At 40.8% G+C, this 22556-nt stretch overlaps 1 protein-coding gene across 1 annotated transcript in view; it reads left to right on the top strand.

Annotated features, from left to right (window-relative positions):
* The first annotated feature begins 485 nt into the window (after positions 1 to 485).
* The window catches only part of LOC139695599 (1-phosphatidylinositol 4,5-bisphosphate phosphodiesterase delta-4-like), a 47745-nt gene continuing 25674 nt past the window's right edge, over positions 486 to 22556 (top strand). Inside the window, exon 1 of the mRNA XM_071594399.1 lies at positions 486 to 636. Within this exon, the coding sequence (XP_071450500.1) occupies positions 591 to 636 (46 nt within the window). The 5' untranslated portion in view covers positions 486 to 590. The remainder of the gene's footprint in view (positions 637 to 22556) is intronic.

Below are 22556 nucleotides of genomic sequence, written 5' to 3'. Positions count from 1 at the left end.
CGAGCACATAATTCATCCATCGAATCATATCGCGAATAATCCTGCGGAGCACGATTGTATCCATTGTTACCCAATCGTCGAACCGGAAAAGCCTCCACCACAGACCACAGTTCAAGTCACCAGAGCTATTAAGGGAGAAATTTTAATTGGTCATGACGTAACTGCCCATGACCAAGAGCGATTAAATGCAGGCACTAACTCACTCCCAACTTCAAAATGATCTACGGTTGTGGAAGTTTCAGCTCCACATGGCCCTTGCCAAATCACAAGTTCGGAAATAGTCATTCACTGAGGTTCGGAGGGATGCCTCCAACTAGAGTAGTGGACTCCTAATCATCCGCCCTAACTCCAATGTCGAAATCTCTGTCCTCATCCTTTGGGTAAAGCGGGGAATACCGCATTAAGGTTAGAGAGGCTCTTAACCTTCAAATTGTATTATGGCCTCTGGTGGTGGCGACATCTGCGGGAGAATATTTGAAGCGCCTTACTTGGTGACCTCGCTGAGGAGGTGAGCCTCGACGGGAAGTTTACGTGAGGCGCCTGGAGCGAAGCGGGCAGTGCATGGAGCTAGCTGATCCTTCGACGGAGAGATGAAGGAAGTTGCAGAAATGCAAAGAAAGCCGAAGGATCGCCAAGGTATGTTTTTTCTGTAGGCTAAAGCTCGTGTGTGCCCTTAGCGTGATGTGCGTGGCGTGACAAAATCCCACGCCCACATCTCCTCTTCATGTGCCTCACCTATTATGGTATGTTACGCTCCGTTGAAAAGTGCATCGTCTCCAATTTCTGTTCGCAATATCCGAGACGAAAAGTTGCTCGTTGTGGGCGTAGTCTTTTTGTTCATTTCGTGAATCCAAAAGGATATGTGGCACTGAATCCGGAAGGCGAGTTACGTATTAGGCGAGTTCCGTTTCGTTCACCCGCTCCTCCCTCGCTTACGCGATATCGAAAGGTGTGCGTGGTATTGTTTACAACGCAGAATGGGGGGAAAAATACCACTCCCAACGAATTGCGACGTCACCACGATAGTGTTATACGGCTGGGACCCAGAATTCGTCGGAAACAATAAACAAAGGCGCCTCGAGAAACTTTTTTTTCCATTCCCTCGCGATTTCTACAAGGCAATGCTACCAAACCATGAGTTCAAAACGGTTAACGGAGTGAAAACGGATGCTCTGGACCTCTCCTGCTGGATTCTTTTTCGTGCTCTCTCTCTCACTTCTTTTCCGTGAATCGAAGAAAAAAAATGCCCCATCATTTAAGAGCACGTCAAAAGTGAACTCGCGACGACGGGCACGATTTTTTGGCAGGAGTGGAATTGAAATATTTTCCACGTAAACTTTAGAAGTGAATCACAGCTATTGCCGAATCCGAAGACGGATGGTGAAAAGGGTAAAAATACATCAAGACGTACGTAAACGATGGAGCAAGAGGGTGGATTCCTGAAATTAATTTTTCAATTGTCCCTATTCGTTTTTGGTGTTTGTAAGAATCTTCTTTGCCAATGCGAGTTGTGGGAAGCTTTTAAGAATCAGGGGGAAAATTTTGGAGGCGGATAATATGGACTGGTTATAATTTTAAGGGAATAAAGTTCCTTTAGAATCTGTCAAGAAGATTGCTGTGGGGAGCTTCATTGCTTATGTGGTGGTCGCGAATGGAGAGGGGAAATGTTATTGCTCCTCTGGTGTGGGATGCGTGATGACTGCGGAAATTTAGGCATTGTCCATGGCTTGTTGGTTTTTTTTTGCGGACGGAGGAGGTAAATATATTGTCCCGAAGGAAAATTTCAATATCTAATAATGTTGCAGAGGAGTGCGAGATAAAGGATGTGAAAACTATGCGGAAGGAAGACTTGAGATTTGTAGTAAATATTTGTGGGGTATATTTCATCCCAATGAAGACAAGGAAAGAAGATATCATCAATGTAGCCGTCCCAGAAGTGTGGTATAAGATTTTTGTTATGGAGGAGAGTAGATAGAAGGTGGCGTATGGAGAGTTTGGTTGACTGTGTGGACAGACAGTGAACTGAAGGAATAATTCATCATGGAAGGTAAAGGAATTTTTTGTGAATAGTAATTCTTTTTGGTGGATAAGGGAGTCGGTAGAGGGAGTGTGTGATGTGGGGCGGAGTCAAAGCGGAGAGATTTTATGCCCTGTCTTTGGAGGATAGAGTAAGTGAGGGAACTGCAATCGATGGCACCCTATAGTGTTTGTATCTTTAGGGTTTGAGACAAAGTTAGGAGGCTGAGAAAGCGGTAGGAATAAACCCGCCAAGCAGCGAGAATATATTCACAAGGATTAAGGGAAACGTCGATGGAAAATGGGTGTAAGCAAATGTATTAATTGACACCTTGAGGACCTCGTATACTGGCTGCATATTTTAAATGAGGCTTAACTAGCGAAAGATAGCATTGCTCTGGAAACTTCTCGTCACAATTCCTCAGTTCTATGTACGTGAATCCTAATTTTTGGTTATTTTTTGACATCCTAATTTTATGATTTAAATTCAGCGTGTCCACATATTCCACGTATATATTTCGCCCACGAGGGATTGTAAGAATCACGCCTAAGTATTTAATTGAGTCTACACGTGTACACGTGCTATTTTGGTATTTTCGATTCAGTTTCGCTCTAATAGCTTCAGTAGGTATTCGGAATTTTACTACCCGTATTCCAAAAATGTAAAACAACACACTTTTTTCGGTAAAATTCCTGTTGCCATGTAACACAATAACACTGTATTGTATACAGGTCGTCTGATAATTCTACCGTATCATCAGAACTACGGATATCTCTGTAAACCGTAGCGTCGTCGGCAAAAAAGCTCATTGTACTATTCCGTATTTTTCTGTGTAACTGTATCGTTGCAACGTTTTGTGGTGTCAATACTATAATAAATCGCTCCAATATTACCCGGTATCTTTCCATCTCGCCTCGCTCAGGCCTAACATGCCTATATTTTCGCTCTCCATTTCTCGTTTGATGCTTTCCAACTTTGTCCGCAGCTTCATCCCAACATTCCAACGCCCAATAGTTACGGATCCTCTGTTGCTCTCATTTTTAACGACATATAGCTCGGCCGAAAAAGGATTTCGTGCTGTGACGACCGAGGGGACGTTGCCTCCTTTGTTGCCGTGCACAGCAAACGGCCCGGCGGGTCTAGTCCCATAATAGTCAGGATTTATTTTCATATTAAGTTCCATAATCATTTCACGGAATGAATAATTCAGGCGGTTTCCGTTGCCTTCCTCCATAATATTTTTAAATTGGCATAGAAATGGTCACTCCACTGGGGTCAGGCCACTTAGAAGCCGCCTCATTTAGGGAGAGACGCTGAGTGGACTACCTTTCGTCTCGTCCCTAACCTTTGACCCGACCGACTGTGAGTGAATCAACAAGGGGAATCATCATTGCACTGGATAGCGGAGCTCTATTAGTCAAAGAGAGACATAAGTCTTACGACCAAGTGAAGGTTGCAGCCCATGGAGGTGGGCGAGTTATTTCATGAAGCGTAATTTAATTCCTAAATCCTAAAATAATTTCTCTTAGTGAATACGTGAGGCCCTCGGTCGCAAGGTTAACTCCTCCAATTAATTATGATGGGCTGTGTGTCGCACCTGACGCCGTCCCCTCCCCTTCCCTTCCCCGAGTTCTAAAAAAGGACCCCTACTCATTGTCCGAAGCAACGCAGTCAAATTTTACCACCAAATGACCTGGAATCTCGGAATAGGAAGTAAATAACCCAGCATATTTACATACATATATACATACATATATACATGCATATATACATACACACACACATTCAAACACACAAACCGCCATATAGCGAGCAAATATTCATTCACATGAAAATTGATTTTAGGAAAGGGATATGAATACGCATAAAAGACGAGCACAGTAAAGGCAGGGAAGGCGGAATCGAGCCGATCACAAAGTGCAATAATGTTTCCTTGACCAGGACTTGAGCATCGTATCTTCCAACTTGCCGGGCCGATGCTCTAATACCTCTAGTGTGTTCATCTTTTATATTTTCCTATCCCTTTCCTTAATATCTATTTGCGTGTGAATGATTATATTTTTATATAAGTATATATATATTTATATATGCATGTATATATATGTATAAACATGAATATGTATATATATATATATATGTATATATATGTATATATATGTATGTATTTATACATATCTATATATATATATATATATATATATATATATATATATATATATATATATGTGCGTGTATGTATTTGTATATCTACATATATATGTAGAAATATGTATGTATGTATACATATATATATGTATATATATATTTGTTCGGAAGATGTGTATAATTTATAAGACGGAAGATTCCCCGTTGTCTTTTTGGTTGTCTGGCTCTGCGCCAGTATCTTGAATGTTCCTGACGTGACGTCACGTACCCGTAATTGACGGACTTACGTGTAGGGCGGATGGTGAAGTGAGCATGATTTCGCCAGCACTTGGCGGAAATCCAAAGGCACGGCGGCAGCGTGGGAGAGAATGGCAAAGAAGGGGGGAGGGGCGAGGCAGGAGGGCCAACCGCTGCTTCCATGGGAGTGGGAGGGATGATGTTGCGTGAGAATATGTTTTAATGGAAAATCAAAGATAATAGCAATTACTTGTGCATTATTTCAATTAGTTTCATGTGGTCCCTCTTACCATGAGAGAAACTGAACCAGGCATGGGTCCACATTGACCCCAGCTTAATATAACCAGTTCATGCGTCAAAGCCGGGAGTAAATGCGTACCATACCAGTTGATAACTTCTAAAGTTTTTGTGGTAAGCACAATAGAACCATACATATATATATATATATATATATATATATATATATATATATATATATATATATATATATATATATATATATATATGTGTATATATATGTATATATATGTATATATATATGTATACATATATGTATGTATATATATTCGAAATAGAACGCTCTTCGGCGACGCATAAATATATTAAATCACTGATATAGATTTTTAAAACTTAGAAACAAAAAGGCGTGACACTCGCATATGTGGGTGTCCTTTCTTTGTGGTTCTGTTTTAAAAATATATCAGTTTTATATATAAATAAATAAATAACTATATATATATATATATACTACCTTGATCAAAAAGTTCCCGGAATAACCACCGTGTGGCGCTCCCATCGTTCCGATTTGAGTTCTGTTTTTTTTGTTAAATTGGTACATCTGTTGTTGATATTCCCTTTAAATCTTAGTGTCATAACTTGACATTTGCAAAAGTTACGTAGCCAAGAGTACATCTATCTCTGTGTGTGTTGGCGATTTTTTACAATTTCAGAAATGGATTTAAATTTGCAACAACGAACTTGTATTAAATTTTGCGTAAAAAACGGATTTAGTGGCGCACGGACGTTGGAAATGTTGGAAAAGTGTTTCGGCAACGATTCTCTAAAAAAAACGGTCGTTTACCAGTGGCACGAGCGGTTCAGAAGTGGTCGTGAGTCAATCGAAGATGATGAACGCAGTGGCAGACCATCGACATCGAAAGTCGGTGAAAAAATTGATAAAGTAAAAGAAATGTTGGTCAATAACCGCAAATTAACCATCAGAGAAATAGCGGAGGACTTGAACATTGCCTATGGATCCGCCCAAGACGTTGTGGTTAATGATTTGGGTTTCCGTCGTGTAGCAGCAAAGTTGGTGCCAAAAGACCTCAATTTCATGCAAAAAAGAGACCGTGTTGACGTCGCAAAAGACATGATTTGCGAGGCTGAATCCGATCCCACATTCATCAAAAGGATCATTACTCGAGACGAGACGTGGGTTTATGAGTACGACACGCAATCCAGACATCAGGCAAGTGAATGGCGTTCACCAAATGAGCCGAGACCAAAAAAACCACGTCGTTTTCAGTCAAAAAAGAAGGCAATGCTGACGGTTTTCATGGATTACAACGGTGTAGTGCATCATGAATTTTTGCCAGAAGGCCAGACAGTAAACAAAGAGTATTATTTGGGCGTTATGAGACGTTTGCGTGAAGCAATTCGCCGAAAGAGACCAGAAATGTGGGCAGAAAACTCGTGGATTTTGCACCAATGATAACGCACCGTCGCACAGTGCTATCATTATTCGTAATTTTTTGACGAAAAATGCAACAAATACCATCCAACAGCCACCGAATTCACCTGATTTGGCTCCCTGTGACTTCTTTCTGTTCAATCGAGTTAAAAAACCATTACGGGGAACGCGTTTTAGCAGCCGAGAGGAAGTAATGGAAAAATCGCAGGAAGCACTGATGGACATACCGAAAACCGAATATAAAAAATGTTTCGAGGATTGGATCAAGCGCTGGCATAAGTGTGTTGCAGTCGATGGGGATTACTTTGAAGGGGACAATATAGATTTAGATGAATAAACTTGTATTTTTAATTTTCTGAATAAATTCCGGGAAATTTTTGATCAAGGTAGTATATATATATACACGCATTTGAACGGCACGATAGAACACAAAATAAGAATTATAACAAGTAAAAGGACGCTCACATTTTCGATTGTATGAGCTTTCGGCCTTATCTGAGGCCTTATTCGTGTCGGACCATGCATTCATATGCTCGCTCCCAGTAAAAACATTGTCTATAAATTTGGATTCTTACTCACATGATGGAGAAGATCTTGATAGGTCCGCGTGCGAGTCTCCTTTTGTTTATCCGTTAGCACTTGCGGCACTAACTTCGCACTCACCTTTCTCATGCCCATGTTTTCGGTCACAAATCGTTGCACATCACTTTTAGGGTTCATCAGAAACAATGCGAAAACTTAGTCAGCAATCCCGGTCCAACAAAGCCTTCACTCTTGCAAGATTTTCGTACCTCTCTTAGGTCGAAGGGTGTCCTGAACGTTCGGCGTCTTCAAAATCTTATCTACCATCCCGGAACAGCTTGCGCCACTCAAAAATCACCCAATCTACCCATGGCGTAAGTACAAGCTGCCTTGAGCATGTCATGAGTCTCTTGCCTGGTTTACCAAGCTTCCCGCAAAATTTTGAGGTGGCAATTTGATGACTTTTAGCTGTTTCAATAACCATTTTATGACGGAGCGTAGCGAGGTCACGTAATAGAGGTTTCGCAGACGAACGGTGCGCAGTCTGCAAAGGCTGGGAGCCAACTGCCACCAACCTCCAGCTTTTCTTGAGACTCCCCTCGCTTGATACCTGCCAGAGAAACTGCCGTCCGCGTATCCGGGAAAAAATAAGTCCGACTTTTGGGATAGATCTTATGTATATACATATACATGCGTGTTTATGTGTATTTATATGCATAGGTACACTTTGTAAACGTAACAAGTTATGTACAAATATATATATATATATATATATATATATATATTTATTTATTTATACACACCCCCACACACACATTCAAACACGAAATCCCCCAAACGGCAAACAAATCTCATTCACATGGAAATAGATAAAAGGAAAAGGGATAGGAACACATATAAAGGACGAACACTGTAGCGGTGGGGAAGGCGGAATCAGGCAAATCACAATTGTAAAAATATTTCCTAGACCGGGACTTGAACTCCGGATCTTTCCACTTGCCGGGCGGATGCTCTAACCATATATATGTGTGTATTTTTTATATATATAGAAATATACACACATATTATATATATGCGTGTATGTGTGTGTGTGTGTGTGTATATATATATATATATATATATATATATATATATATATATATATATACAGGTATATATAATTGACCGGGGTATTGACCGGCAGTGGGATGTTGAAGACTGTAATTGAGGGGAGAATATTAGGCAAACAAGGAAAGGGAAGGAACAGGATAGGCATGTTGGACGGGATGAAGGGAGGAAGAAAGTACTCACAGATGAAGAGGGACCTGATATAGAGTAGGATGCTGGATTTAGTGTTCTGTTAGGAGTCACAAAATGTTTTATTTAGTAGCTGTGTCCATCCAAAAATCTACCTTAACCATTAGATTACCTAATAAAATAATATATATGTGAGTGGGTCGCGGTAGTCCAGGGGGTAGAGTGTTGGATCACTGACCGGAGGGTCCCGGGCTCGTTTCCCGGGCAAGGCAGTCTGGGCACCTGCAGCTCTACCCAAGCTATGTGATTTTTCGGGTACCAGGTCTTCCTGGGAAATCATAACCGGCACAGGGAAAGGAACTGGCCCCCCTACCCTGATGTGTGAATTTCACACGCCGTCGGGCTTAGTACTGGGTGAGCTCTGCCATCACCTACCAAATCGACCTTGGGGTTGATTACTGTGTTTATGGTATATATATATATATATATATATATATATATATATATACTTACACATACACACACACATAGTATATATATACTACTTTGTCCAATAAATTCGCGAACTGAGACTATGACAACTTTAGACTATAGAAATTTAGTCTACATCGATTTTGTCCCCTTCTAAATACTCTCCATTCGTCGCTAAGCACTTATTATATCTTCTTTTCCACTGTTGAAAGCACCCTTGGAAGTCCTCGGCAATTAGGCTTTATACTTTTCTCGTCATTTTTTGCGTTATTGTGTCCACATCTTCCCAGTGTTATCCCCTCATCACATTTTTGCATTTTTGGAATAGGAAAAAAGTCGCAGGGGGTGAGATCAGGCGAATAAGGGGATGGTCAAGGATGGCGATTGAATATGTTGCCACAAACAGGCGAAAAATCAATGCTGAATGTGCAGGTGCACTGTCATGGTGAAGGACCCATCCATCACGGTCGGTTAAACTAGTACTGCGCACCGTTGATTTTCTAAATTCAGTTCATCAGCAATCATTCGGACAGTTTTTCGACGATCGGTAAGGACAAGGTACCGCACACGATCAATGTTGTCGTCAACACAGGTGGTTGAAGGTCGTCCCGTCCTTGCATCCACCGTGGCGTCTTGTCGGCCATCTTTGAAACGTTTAATTAACTTGAGAACGGATATTGAAATGTAATGAAATAATTGACTTTGTAATTCCACACACTTTTCACACACTTTTCAAACTTTTCACACATAAGTGTGTGGAATTACAAAGTCAATTATTTCAATACATTTCAATATGTTATGCAAATTCCATAAAGTTACGCCTGAGACAACAAATTTTTTTGAAAACGGATATTTTCTTCAGAGTATTATCATCGTACACAACTGTCAACTGTTCATAAATTTCTTGATAACTCTTACCGCACTTCACCAAAACTTGATGTTGATTCGTTGTTATATAGGCACTTAAACTATCATCCCGAGTTTTAGTCTCTTGTGATACCTTTCGACAACCCCATCTAAAACATTCCCTGCGGATTTTCTTTCTACTCGAGGGAAAGAAAGTTAAAACGAGAGCTGAAAGGGCAAATTACTCCAGCGTACCCCGATACGATGCTATGCGAACATCACGTACGATGCTTCTTAGTTGGACCCAATCTCTTTTGTCGCCCCTCCGCACTGACTTAAGACCTCACACCTGTGGCGTGAAAAAGAAAATCATCACTTATGAAAAGAGGAACGTAATGAGATAGAGGGACCGGGATTTGGGAGGGAAATTGTGGCGTGGGTGAGTATGGCTGGAACCCTTCTCCCTCCCTTTCCTTTTTTGGGGGGAGGGCCCTCGTCCTAGCAGGTGGACGGAACCACGTGTGGAGTCCTGTGCTCACATTAGCAGCGGGGTCTCAGTTCCGCGCGCGGCGCAATTGCATGTGTCCCTCTGTTCGCCTACTTTAAAATCAGAGTGATGTCCTACTGAACATTTTCACTCCATTGTCAAATTTTCCGGTCACATATCTCTCCGTGTCACTTCCCTGCCGTCGGAGTTTGGACACTTGCGCAGTAGATACCTCCCCGCTCTTAGCGCTCGACCCCCTGGCGTTGGAGGGAGGCGCGAGGCGTGGCAGCAGTCAGCGTCGCCCGTGGGCCTCGTTGCCTTTCGCATTAAGCAAGCTGATGCTAATTATGTCACTCGAGTTTCATTCCCACGACTCCCGCCCCCAACACGGCAGCGCCGCAATCATAATTGATGCAAATGACCACGGCCACAAACTTGGAGGCTGATTTCATTACCCCATAAAACTCTTAAAAGATGCGTATTATCGTATTATATCATCATCTCCTTCGCACGTTTAGTGAGAAAGGACGCTGCCCACCATTGCTTGCGTGTTCTTTTACAAACGTTTCGATACATAATTAATTAAAACCCATTTTTCCATAGGATAACATCCTAATCCTCTTTCTGCCCTTTCCTAGTTGCCCAACATTCTTCCCTCTGTCACTATCTTCAACATCGCATGGCCATTCAATATGCTTTGCATCGACTTTTCCTGCCACTTTATGGTTTCTTCCGACAATTCTCTCCCCTTCCCCACCATACACAGCACTTCCTCATTTGTTTTCATTTTTGTCCGTTTCACATTCTCCATCCTCCTTCAAACCAACATTTGAAAAGCCCCCAATATACATCTATCATCCTACTTCAATAACAATTTTTCCTCAACGTGCATAGCTATGCTCCACATGAAACTGTAAACGAGTATGTTCTTAACATCCATACTCAGCGTCCCTGTCATCAATTGTCTTCATGTGAAAGTTTCCTTGCCTAACGCATTTATTCTCCGTATGGCCCTTACTTTGACCAATTTCGTCCAAAATACTTTATAGATACGTAATTTGCTCAACTTGCTCTAGATTTTGACTTCCTATTTTAATGTTTAGCTTAGTCTTTGTCTTCCTGGAAAATCGAATAGCCATTGTTTTTATTTATATTGATTTTCATCCCATATCTATCGCACTGAATTTCCAATTCAGTCAACAATGCTTGCAACCCCTTGGCTGACGGACAAACCTAATATTGGTCATCAGCAAACCTAATATTGGTCATCAGCAAACCTAACTGATTTCATGAATTCCCCACCAAGTTTCATCCTTGTCTCCAGTTCTTCTCATGCCTCTTTGATCATGTCCTCCCTATATACGTTGAACAGCACTGGAAATAAATTACACCCCTGCCTTACACCTCTTCCTTATACTGCCAATCAGGACATTTCGTACGCCACTCGTTCCCGAAAAGTCTGATGCATGTACAGGTTGCGGATCAGTTCCCTATCCCTCTAATTGATTTCTATTTCCTGCATTATATTTATTAGTATTTCCCGATTCACTCTATAAATAGCCTTTTTGAAATCTACGAAACAGGCATAAGCATCCTGTTTGCATTCTTTGTTCCTCTATATTACAGATCTCATTACTATCATGGCGTCACATGTGCCTCTCCGCCATATGAACCTAAACTGATCATTGCCTTAGCAATCATTTTCCCTGTTTACCATCCTTTTGTTAATTATCCTGAGAACCACTTCAGCTGCCTGCAATACCAAACTTATGGGGTGGGTATTGCTCAGGACAGTGGGTAATGCTCTGTAGTCTTCACGTGATTTAGCCTTACCTTTTTTCGTAAAATGAACTAACACTGATCTGAAATTGTCTTCCGACCAAATTTCACTCACATAAATACTACCAGTTAGTCCGTGAAGCTCACCCTCTCACCTTGACCTAACCTTTTAAGTAATTCCGTGGGAATGTTGTCCACCCCCATGGCCTTACGAATTGGTTTCCCTTGATACACTCACTATCTCGCCATCGAATTAGCCTGGACATAAGCTATCCTCCTCTACTTCATATTCCCTTCCTTTGTCTAAGCTTGCTGGCATATTGTTTTTACTGTATATTTCCTCTATGTATACCTTCCATCTTTCTTCCATATTTTTTGGTTCCAGACATTTTTGATTGATTGCATGGATTTTCTCTTCTTAGTTCCTGAGAGTGTTTTTACCTTTATGTGCAGCGCGTCCATTTCAGCCTTCCTTTCTAAATTTTCCATATCCTCGGCGCTTCTTTTCGCAAACATTTCCCGCCTCTGTTTATTATTTTTCTTTTTGTACTTTCTTCTACCTAATTCCATGGTTACCGGCCGGTCCCGGTGGCGGTAGGGTAACGCCCTCACCCGTCTACTCAGAGGTCGTGGGTTCGATTCCCGCGTAAAGAAGGGGCTATTAAGTCTCGATCTCGGCACAATAAAATGAGTCGTTAAATAAATTAATGAAGTACATATCATCTTGTCCTCTCTCTCTCTTACATTCCTCCTTTTAAGCCCTTTTCTAATTGATTGTCGACTAAGCTTGGATATAAGCTCTCTTCATCTACGTCGTACATGTATATCTTCCTATATTTATGCTTGTTGGGCTAAGTTCTTCACCATACAGCTCTCCTATATATTTCTTCCATTTCTCTTGGATCTTCCTTAGCTTGACTATTATTTTACCCAACTTATCTCTCATTTTTAACCCAGATCTTCCCTTCTTACTTCTCGATAGTGATTAAACCTTGCCGTATCGCATAGCATATCAATTTTACCCTTCCTTCGCAAACCTTTCATATCCTCGCACTGTGCCTTTCACCACGCTTCTTTTGCTCTATTTGTCACCGTCTCAATTCATTATTAAACGCTTTGGGCTTCCTTCTGCCTAACTCTGTGTTTACATTCTTCTATTTCCTTCTCTCATTTATCTTTATAATCATCTCATCGGTGATCCATGGTTTCCTTGTCCTTTTTCCTATTAACATTTCCTATAATTTCTTTTACTCGTACGGTTTTCGATATGCCTTTTTTGATATATTCCCATTTTTCCTCGGTAGTACTCGGCTCCTTTCCCTCACTCGTGATTTTCTCTACAGCCTGTTGATACTCCTTAATTTTCAATCTAGTTAATGCTTCTACATTCCATTTCCAGGCCCGCCTCTCCTGTCTTATCTTCTTGAATTGGACGTTATCCTTCATCAGTACTAAGTTATGATCTAAATTCGTATCCGCTATCGGAAAACTGTGAATCAATACGCTATTCCGTGTAAATATTATAGTCTGATTGATATATTTTGTAATCCCCAGGATGTTTGCATGTTTGCCTACGTTTATTGAGGTGCTTAAGTTAAGTGTTGGTGATGATTAACCCTTGTCTCCCGCAGAACTCTATCGCCCTCTCCCCGCGGTCAATACTTGTTCCTAACCCGTAGTCCCCCACCTCACTACCATCTCTTCTTCCTTCGTGTGCCATCGCATTCCAATCCCCACTCACAATCAGGAAAATCCGCAATTACTTGCCCTATTCGATCGTTTACTCTGCCGCCTTCTTCCCTATGATTGCTAGGTGGCATGCAGACCTTAAAATGACCATGCTACTTGGCTCCACTTTTACTTCTACTAATGATATTCAATCAGTCGCTAGATCTATATTTACTAAACTTCTACCCAACCTTTATCTATACTATCATTTCACCTCTCTGGCTTTCGTCCGCTCCGCTGTATATAACTCAATAGCTATAACTCCGGTAATCCCCGCTATCCTTCCATCTCACCTCGCATAAGCCTAAAATATCTATATTTCCTCTTTCCATCTCTCAATGTATATTCTCAAATATTCCTTTCCTCAACATCGTGCTAGCATTCCAATTCCCCATTATTACAGTTCTTTTTCTTTATTTTCTTATGTAATGACGTTGCGCGGACTACCTTTCGTTTGGTTCCTACCATTCGACCTGTCTGGCTGACATGGGTGACTCTACCAGGAGCAGCCTTGATTGCTCCCACCAGTGCGGCTCTAGGGATCATCGGAACGCACAAGTCCTTCCACTGCATCAGTGCTTTTGTTCATGGGGTGGGTATTTCATATTGTAGCAACAAATCAAAAGTGAGAGGACTGTCTAATAATGATAATACCTTCGGCTCACATTTCCCTAACACTCTTGAACAAAATTCTGATTTTAAAGTTGCTTGTTCGTGTATTATCCACATCTTTTTCCAACGAGAGATGCCTTTTACTTGTATTCCAAATAAAACAATTTTTTGAAATCAATCACACACTATTCCACAGTGGAACCTGTTCGCCGATAATTTAGCTCGTACCCCCTTCCTTCTTTCTCCTTCACTCCCCCATCGACTCCCCTCCTTCTCCAGTTAAGGTCTCTTCGTTCAACTCATTCTGCTGTCTCCCAACTACTATTTCTTCTATTTACACAAATTCGGAACTTTCAAGTTTGTCCTGATATAATAGTCGACATCAGTACGATGGAATCGAGATGGGTGCTACTTAAGACCGTTCTTTATCACACCAAGATTTCCGAAAGAATTTGCGCAGTTGGGTTTTGAAAGAATCGACTTCCAGAGACTACACTATTTCCGGAAGTTCTTTTGTCGAAAATAATAATTTAATTTTTGAACCTAGCAGGAGTGCAACGCCTAGTTCGATGAACTTATAAAAATATTACATAAATATTGCTTAGAAGTTTTCACTATGCAAAACGATCACCATTACATATTAATACGACCTCTTAATATACACGTGAGTATATATTTAAAGGGTCGCTTTTAACGTATCCTTGTATGAAGCGTATCCTCACAGGAGATCGGTTGTGACCCAGGTCTCTTCAATCGATGCCAATAAAACTCTAGTAAACTGCGTTAATTCTACTGGTTTCTTAGATACTTTTTATCCTAATTCTTCACCTGTGTAGCGATACCAAGAAAGTACCCTCTATCTCAAAGATCAATTAAATTTCTACTCTTATTGGAATGTCGAAATTTTACTAAGAACTCCTATTTTGTTTTCCACCGGCAAACCTGTATTTCCGCTGTCTTGTTTGGGTTTTTTATCCCCTGCAGAAGAGGGGTACGTTTAAGATTAGAAGTTCACACCTGCATTGTGCCATAATCATTAATCCAGTCCAATTGGAGATCGAAACTTTATCCAGCGAGCACCAGCCGCCTCTCTGAAATGTCGCTGTATCTATGCTTTTATCTGCATTTCAATTAAGTAATGGTGAGCTATAATTAATATTGAAAACAAATTTTTAAAAAGACAAAACACGTCATTATTTTCCTTCTGCACGTACAAAACATATAATATTTTAATGATATTTACTAATAGTTTGGTGAAAGCTATTACAAGTTTGTGTGCGTAGGATATCGTTCGTTGTTATGGTGCGCGCACCTTGTCCTCTTTCTAGTTGCCTCCCTACTTCCTGTACTTCGACAGCCCTTTGCCTTATGGACTCAATGTTCGATCAAACAAAATTATACCTTTTGCCCCAATATTGTTGACATCTAATTGTTTTCTTCTCTTGTTACAATATGCTGCATAATGAGACTGTACACTAATCATTTCAAAACATTTCTTCTTTTTATACTTCCTCGGAGCTATTTTGGAACTAAAATTGGCCTACATGTACATATGCACATTAGTAGTCATATCCACTGAATGGTATAACACAGCCAAAGGCCATTTACGAGTTGTAAAAAGTATTATTGTCCGACTTTCGCTGGGGGTCCTCGTCAATTACGTCGTCATGACTCATGATGGAGACGAATGTTACCACTGTACATTTGATTGAAACAGGATACCTTTGATTCCTATGGTAAAACTTACTAGACTTGAAAATTTATCTCCCTTTTAGATAGAAGAAATTCGGCAGGTTAATTTTTCATAGATTCCCCATGAGAGTCAGTTTGCATTCTATCAACAATAATTTGACTGAAGAACTACTACTGCACAAATTACTAGTGGTTATTTTCCTACAAGTACCTTTTGCTGGAGAAATCAAGCGTTAAACATTGTCATTAGGTTCATACGACTGATTGTATGGATCCTCAGGCCGAGTTTAAACGTGTACATTTATTGCATACAAGACTGGGTGAGAACGTTCCCCGAGTCCACCAAGGCGACCAATTTGATGCCGCATTTATGGAATTGCTAGGCTTACACTGACTAAATGAACGGCGTCCGTGAAACGCATGGTCACGTTGCTTGACACGATCCTCGTCGTCTTCGGAATCACATCATAGAATGATCCCTCCTCATTGTCTCTCGCAAGTTCGGGAGTGGGGGTCGACGTGGAAAAGAAGGGTGTACCCCCTACTGGGCAAGGTTCCGATCGGGATCCGAGGAGACTCGCAGGAGCCAAATTTATGCCGGACGCCTCGAGGGATATGAGCTTTAACTCTCGGTGGGGGGGGGGGTTGGGATCGCGATAGTGCGGTGGCTTTTGCACAGACTTCCCACCGAGAGTGCCTGGGTTCAAATCCTGGACACAGCAAATATTTTTCAACCGTATCCTGATCCCTACTTGAGGTGCTTTATGGAGAGTACTTTGAGTGAGTAAGACGTCCGTCGGATGGGACGTTTAACTGTGGACCCCTTGGCGCCTTTCGACTAGAGTAGGCTAATGCCAACGCCGGGTTTCTCTTCCTTTCCCATTCATCCCTAATGGCGCCAATGATCTTAGCTGTCGGTCATCTCCATAAAAAGTAACACTAATCTATGGGGGGGGGGGAGGGAGGCAATAACTGACAAATTGAGGCTTTAAGTAGTTTGGTTGACGTCTGAAAATACTCCAAGAGAAAGAGAACGAAGATTGTGGTCGAAAACGGCATTAAGAAAATGAGGCACACATTGGAGGAGATTAAGTTTAAGGCTTGTGCATATTATTCAGGGAGAAACCTAAAAACAGTGTAACAAGGACAAGAAAAAAACTCAGGTCATTTTGCTAATCGTAACTGATTTACAGGCAATACACAAAAATGGCTTTTGGATCAGAACGCACAAGCTATTCCTCCACGTCAAGTTTGTAGTCCACGAGGACTACATGCTGTATCATGCAGAATTGAATAATTTCTCCATTAGTTAGGCTTTTTTGAAGATCAATTGGAAGAGGCTTTTCTCTTGGCCGTGTAACTCTTTAAAGTGGCGAACGCCAGAAGCGAAAAAAGGAGACGCAATCACTGGAAATTCTACCGCTGCTAAATCCTCATCTGTATTTTGAAATCCATTTTGTTCAGGACCTTCGCATCGTACCTTAGCGAGAATTGAGTGCTGAGGCCACAAATGTACGGCCATCGAAAAGTGTACGGTTAAATATAATTGATTACCGCATACAATTGTTAATCACATCGTGTTTCTCCAATAAGTGCGACTGTCACTCCGACCTGAAGCCTGGGAAACTCAGGACCCACCAGGGGTCTTTTTCGAGTGGCTGGGCAATATTTAAAGCGGATTCTTTGAGATGCGCGAAGTTAAGAAGAATTGATTGAAAATAATATCAAGTAGGGTAATGCTAGATGCTTCAGATGAAGACTAGACGGTTCTGGACGAAATGAGTCATTAATCATTAGCAGAGTTTTTCTACATGGAGCAATAATGTTTGATGTATTCCAACGGTAATTATAGGTAATAGTTCACGAAAAGATTACCAGTCTATGTTACAATGAAACTTTTACTGTAATTGCTTTCATCACATTTTTATCACTTTGCGCCACCGCACAGGATGAAATAATCCATTTCAATTAGATACGTATACACGAATATACATACATTTATACATAATAATGGACTATTTCATTATGACTACCCCGTCTTTTTTTAGGCTTGATATCTTTTCTTGATGCTTGCTTATAATTCCTCTGTTGACAAAATTCACTAACTTCATTCAGTTCAAGTGTTTATGATCTTCAATGGACATTCTAGGTTCGTCTTTATCTTTTCACATTATGCACACTTTATTTCCCGGTGATGATCGAGCTTAAATGGATTCTGGTCAAATACTCGAGGTGATCATTATTTACCATTATTGACTGTGCATTGACTTTGAAAGAGATGGGTACACAATGTGGACGTTTATCATGTCTACTTAAGTTATTTCAAACTCTTAATTAGGTGTTCTCTCAGCGGAAAGCTAGATAAATTATCTTGCGAGCTAAACATATCACCTTTGGAGTCCCGGATCGAGTTTTGGTCCATTTTAATCCAATCATTATCACTATCTACCATTCCATCATGTATTAAATATAATTGTTTCACATGTAATTTTAGCGTACGAATTTCTCTAATTTCAAAAATGCCTAAGCTCATTTTCAATTCCAAGATCACCAATTTTAGGGCTACGTGATTGACTCTCGCCGTGGACGCTTACGTCCAGTATTGGGGGCACATGTAACACGCCCTTGAACGTTGGTTGCGGCCATGGAGGGCTTGTTACCGGCGACGGCAATATCTTATCTTCAATTGATTGAAAACCTACCTTATCGACTCAACTAAACTCCATTTCCTAGAATCTTTGTGTGAAGCCGAGGCCAAGTGGAAGGCGATCGCTTCTCTCGGGAGTGATTTAAGCTTGCGTGGCAGAACCTCAATGTTGGAGATGGCAGAAATATTTAGCTTTTATTTTGGACAGATTCGATGGAAGCGTTCTATTCCAGGGCCAAAGCGTTCTCCTTGTGACGATGAAATTGGTAATAATACACATGGTACTCGTTGACATGTCGTTGACTCTCTTTAGTGCGGCCACCTCTTAGTCACTTTTCTAAATCGACCATTGGAAGTGCTGTTACTCTTTTAATTTAGCAGGGAATGAGTGGGATAACAGTTTTCCACCGAAAACAAAACAGCGCTAACAGCGTACAATTCATCAACATGGAGTTCATTTCATACAAAAGATGTTTTATGACAATAAATCATTAATAAATGACCAGACATTGATCTAAATCCTGATATTTAGAGTCTTTGCTGCAGGAATGTTTTCCTCTGGCTAGGCCATAGCAATATATTTTGCCTCGATGGATTTAAATCATTCTTAGATACATCGAGTTCGGTGAACATTTTTCTGTTTTAAACGGTAGTTTACTCTTTCAGGGAAATTCCGGATGCTCACATAGACGAACTACTATTGTATTTCTATGTATCGACTAATATTACAGTCTTAATTACAACAAGCCCCTCTTCATATCTGAGTTCTTCCTTCCTCCCTTCATCCCGTCCAAAATATAATAGGAAACTGTGAATTGATCATTCTCTTCCTAAATCTGTGCATTGCCATGATACAGTCGAACTGGTATCCATTTTACACCTCTAGCGTTTTTCATGTATATCTACTGTTTTTGTATTGTTTAAATTAAGTGTTATTTATAATTAAACCATTTTCACTGGAGAGATATCTTGTTATCCCCGAAATCACTCCCCAAACTATAGTCCCCCTACCATGTTTTCATCTCTCCTTTCGACCGCGTTCCAGTCCACCATGACTATTAAATTTTCCTCCCAGGGACAGCTGCAATTATTTACTCTACTTGATCGTAAATTATATACTACCTTCCCTTACTATGATTAATTGCCTGTATCATCGTCATCAGCCTTTCAATCTATTTATTGGTTGACGGAACCCCTCCATTCTTCCCTCTCCGTTGTTCATTCGGATCCACTCGTATTTTATATGCTGATTCTATTATGTCCTGGTAGCTCTTCATTCCTATATTACTCTTTATTTTCACGATGTAGTTGTCCATTTGCCTTCCCCTCGAGGCGTTCCATTTATTTCCCTTCTATTTACAATTTCTTTACAAATTTTTGTTCATGTGTTCCAGTTCATTTTGTTCTTCTTTAATTTAAGGTGCTCCATATGGTATTTCACTCCTTTGTACTTCTGTGTAATTCTTCATTTCATACGCTACATGCCCATTTAGTATACAATATTCATCTCCGGGACCAAGCTTCTGACTCTTTTCTATATTCTATTCTCGTTTCCTCTCTACTTCTTATTTCCTTTGGCCCATGTCTCTGATGCATGAAATGGCATACTCCTCACGAATGTTTTCAAAAACTTCTTTCTTATGTGCACTTTTACTTTCTGTGGCCATAGGAGATGACTTTTCACCATAAGCACGTTCTTGTCATGGGCTATTTTGCACTTTATATTGGTAGAGAATCTTTCATTTCACCTTATGTTGCTTCTGATGTAGGAGAATATTTTTCGAATAGTGGACCTGAATTATAATCAAACTCGTTGGTTCAGCTTTTACTTTTCTTATAATAATTTACTACTCACCAGCTTTTATGTTTACTGTGCTTATTCTTATCTATATGCTCTATAATAGTGCCACTATTCGCCTGCTTTCCTCCCCTTTTATGTACAACGCTCTATAATTCGCCTCAAAATCCTCCGGTGTCCTTCCATCTCCCGCTTTATATTTTATTATTTTCCTGTCACCAACGTGGTCCTTATATTCCGAGTCTCTATTCGGTTCGTTCCGCTTCTGTCTCTCCTTTTGGAGATGATTAGTATAAGCGTCTTCAATGCTTTAACGGGAGTATAAATAATTGAGTCTCTTTCTCATTCAATCTCGCAGTGAACTTCCAGGATCGTTTTCTTTTTCGTGGTCCTGTTCGTATTAATTTATTCTCAAGCTGTGCCTCCTCCAATCCAAATCCACGCATCAAGTTTAGCAACATACAGCCTCATGATGTTTTCCCATGTGAGGGACGCATCCTCCAACCATATTTTGTATGAATTAATTCGTTTTGAAGCATTTTTTCGTACCTTGGCACAGAAAGCCACCAGCTTTCCCTTTCTAAGCAGAGTGCCCACCCGCACGTACTACATCTCGGAAGGGTAAATGAATATGGAGCAGCATATAATCCCACAAGGCGAACGTGTTTGTCACGAAGTATTTTCTAGATTTTTAAATGTGCAGAATGTTACGGGATCTTGAGTGGAGACAGTTTACCGGGAAACAACATCGCTTGATGCGTCGTGTGGAGTAATCATAGCACTCCGACTCCAATCTATTTCCGTGAAATCCATGGTAGGCGCGTGCCCTTACGGGTTGTGGGCGAAGCCAATGGTCGTCCCTTTTAAACTCCGTCTTCCAGAATTTTCGACGAATTTCAGAGCCAGCGAAAGTCTTGAAAAATTAAAAAAATGTGCCAGGCACTAGGAAATTGAATCGTGTCTAATCGTGCGTGAAATTATGGGATTTGGTTATTCACTCTGGCGCGGAATCGGTAATGTTTATTTCCTTCGTGTGGCAGTCGGAAAACGGCAGGGAAGGATGTTTGGTGAAGAAAATCTATAATAACCCCTCGACTGATTCAAACAGTTTAAGCATTCACGTACATTTGCTTCAAGTACAAATTCTACAAATGTACGAAGAAGCAAGCGCAATTTCGTGGATGTCCATGATGTTATTGGATATTTTAACGTTTATCATCACCCGCAAAATCGAATAGTAACTACTACAGGTATAACGTTATTTTACGAAATACACACTCCGACGGTCCCAGCAAAAAGAGCGGTTCCGTTGTAAAAATTTCGTAGCGCTTGATGTTACCTTTAAGATCGAATGAGTGATCACGTCACACATGTGAAATCAATGGATGCTGTTCAACCTACAGCTTCAACCTGTATATCTACTATCAAAATGCATTGTGATCAGTCAGCATAGACTATTACGATCACCACATGAAGAAAGTGTGTTTATTTTCTCTTTACATTCGTATTTAGAGGCCATTTTAATTGGCTTCAGTGAGTAGGGAGTTTTGGAGCCACTTGAGAATTTATATTTACAGGGTAACGCTACCAGTCATCCAAATATCGCTCAGCATGGGAGCAACAATGTTTATAGACGGTTAAGAGAAAGGATAGGGGTTCATAGGGCAAGAAAAAATGGAAGTGGACAAGTCCGAGTAAGAGTTTTCTCACGGAAATATACGCTACTTTCATCATGGAGTTCGTATGTGTTCCGATCCATTCGCGTTTGGCCTGAGGATGGAACAGGTTTTTAAGTAGGTCCCTTTTGTAACATATATTCCCGTCTTGGCCAGCGCTGCCGTCGTAATAAGGTGCTCAGGGTGTGGGGTGGGTGTCTTGGGAATACCATTCGATAACAAATGCTTTTTTTACGATTTCTAGCGTCCGCCTTTTCTCGTCCCCAATATAGCCCAGACACGCCTAAATGCTGTTATGCTGTGTCCTCTTCTATCGAAGTAATTTTCAAGCCATGCTACGAAATATTTTGCTCTCTTTCTCTAACTCTAAAAGAGTTCCCTGCGATATGAACTCACTGTGGGTAGCCATTTAAGTACGCATCTTTCAAATGGGTGCGCCGTGGCCTTGAAAAGTCGTTCGAAAATACGAGTCCATAATTGTTTCGTAATAACCTCCGAGTCGGGAATGGCCCAATTCGGTCACGCCGGTTCACCAAAGGCTAATCAACTTCGTATCTCGAAGCCGCGGTGGGATGAGTGTTGGTAATCCAACGCCTGATTGTCACAGTATCAGCAGCTACAAATATTGTTTGGACTTCGATAAGTGCCTACCTACATGTGTCGCAAGTGTGTCTGACTTCACTGGAAAGTTAGAAAGACTGAGCGTCCCATTAATTATCACAATATGCTCAAATGCGATTTCTTCTATGGAGATAGTAAATTTTCACAGCGCGATAAAAAGAATGGCGTTTCAAGGATGAGGCATGCTCCTCCAAGGGAACGATTTCAATAGTGCATACCTACTGCGGCCAAACACCAGAGGCAAGATTATTTATTTGGTCAGAGAACGCGATGAATAGGAATAAGTATTTGGCGTTTCAGAAATCTGTCAAGTGGAAGCATTTCGCAATCACCAAGACATCAAAGATCACAA

Source organism: Hetaerina americana, unplaced genomic scaffold, assembly GCF_022747635.1.
Source record: "Hetaerina americana unplaced genomic scaffold, ioHetAmer1.1.p SCAF_60, whole genome shotgun sequence".
Taxonomy (NCBI): Eukaryota; Metazoa; Arthropoda; class Insecta; order Odonata; family Calopterygidae; genus Hetaerina; species Hetaerina americana.
This window is presented reverse-complemented; position numbering and strand designations above follow the sequence as displayed.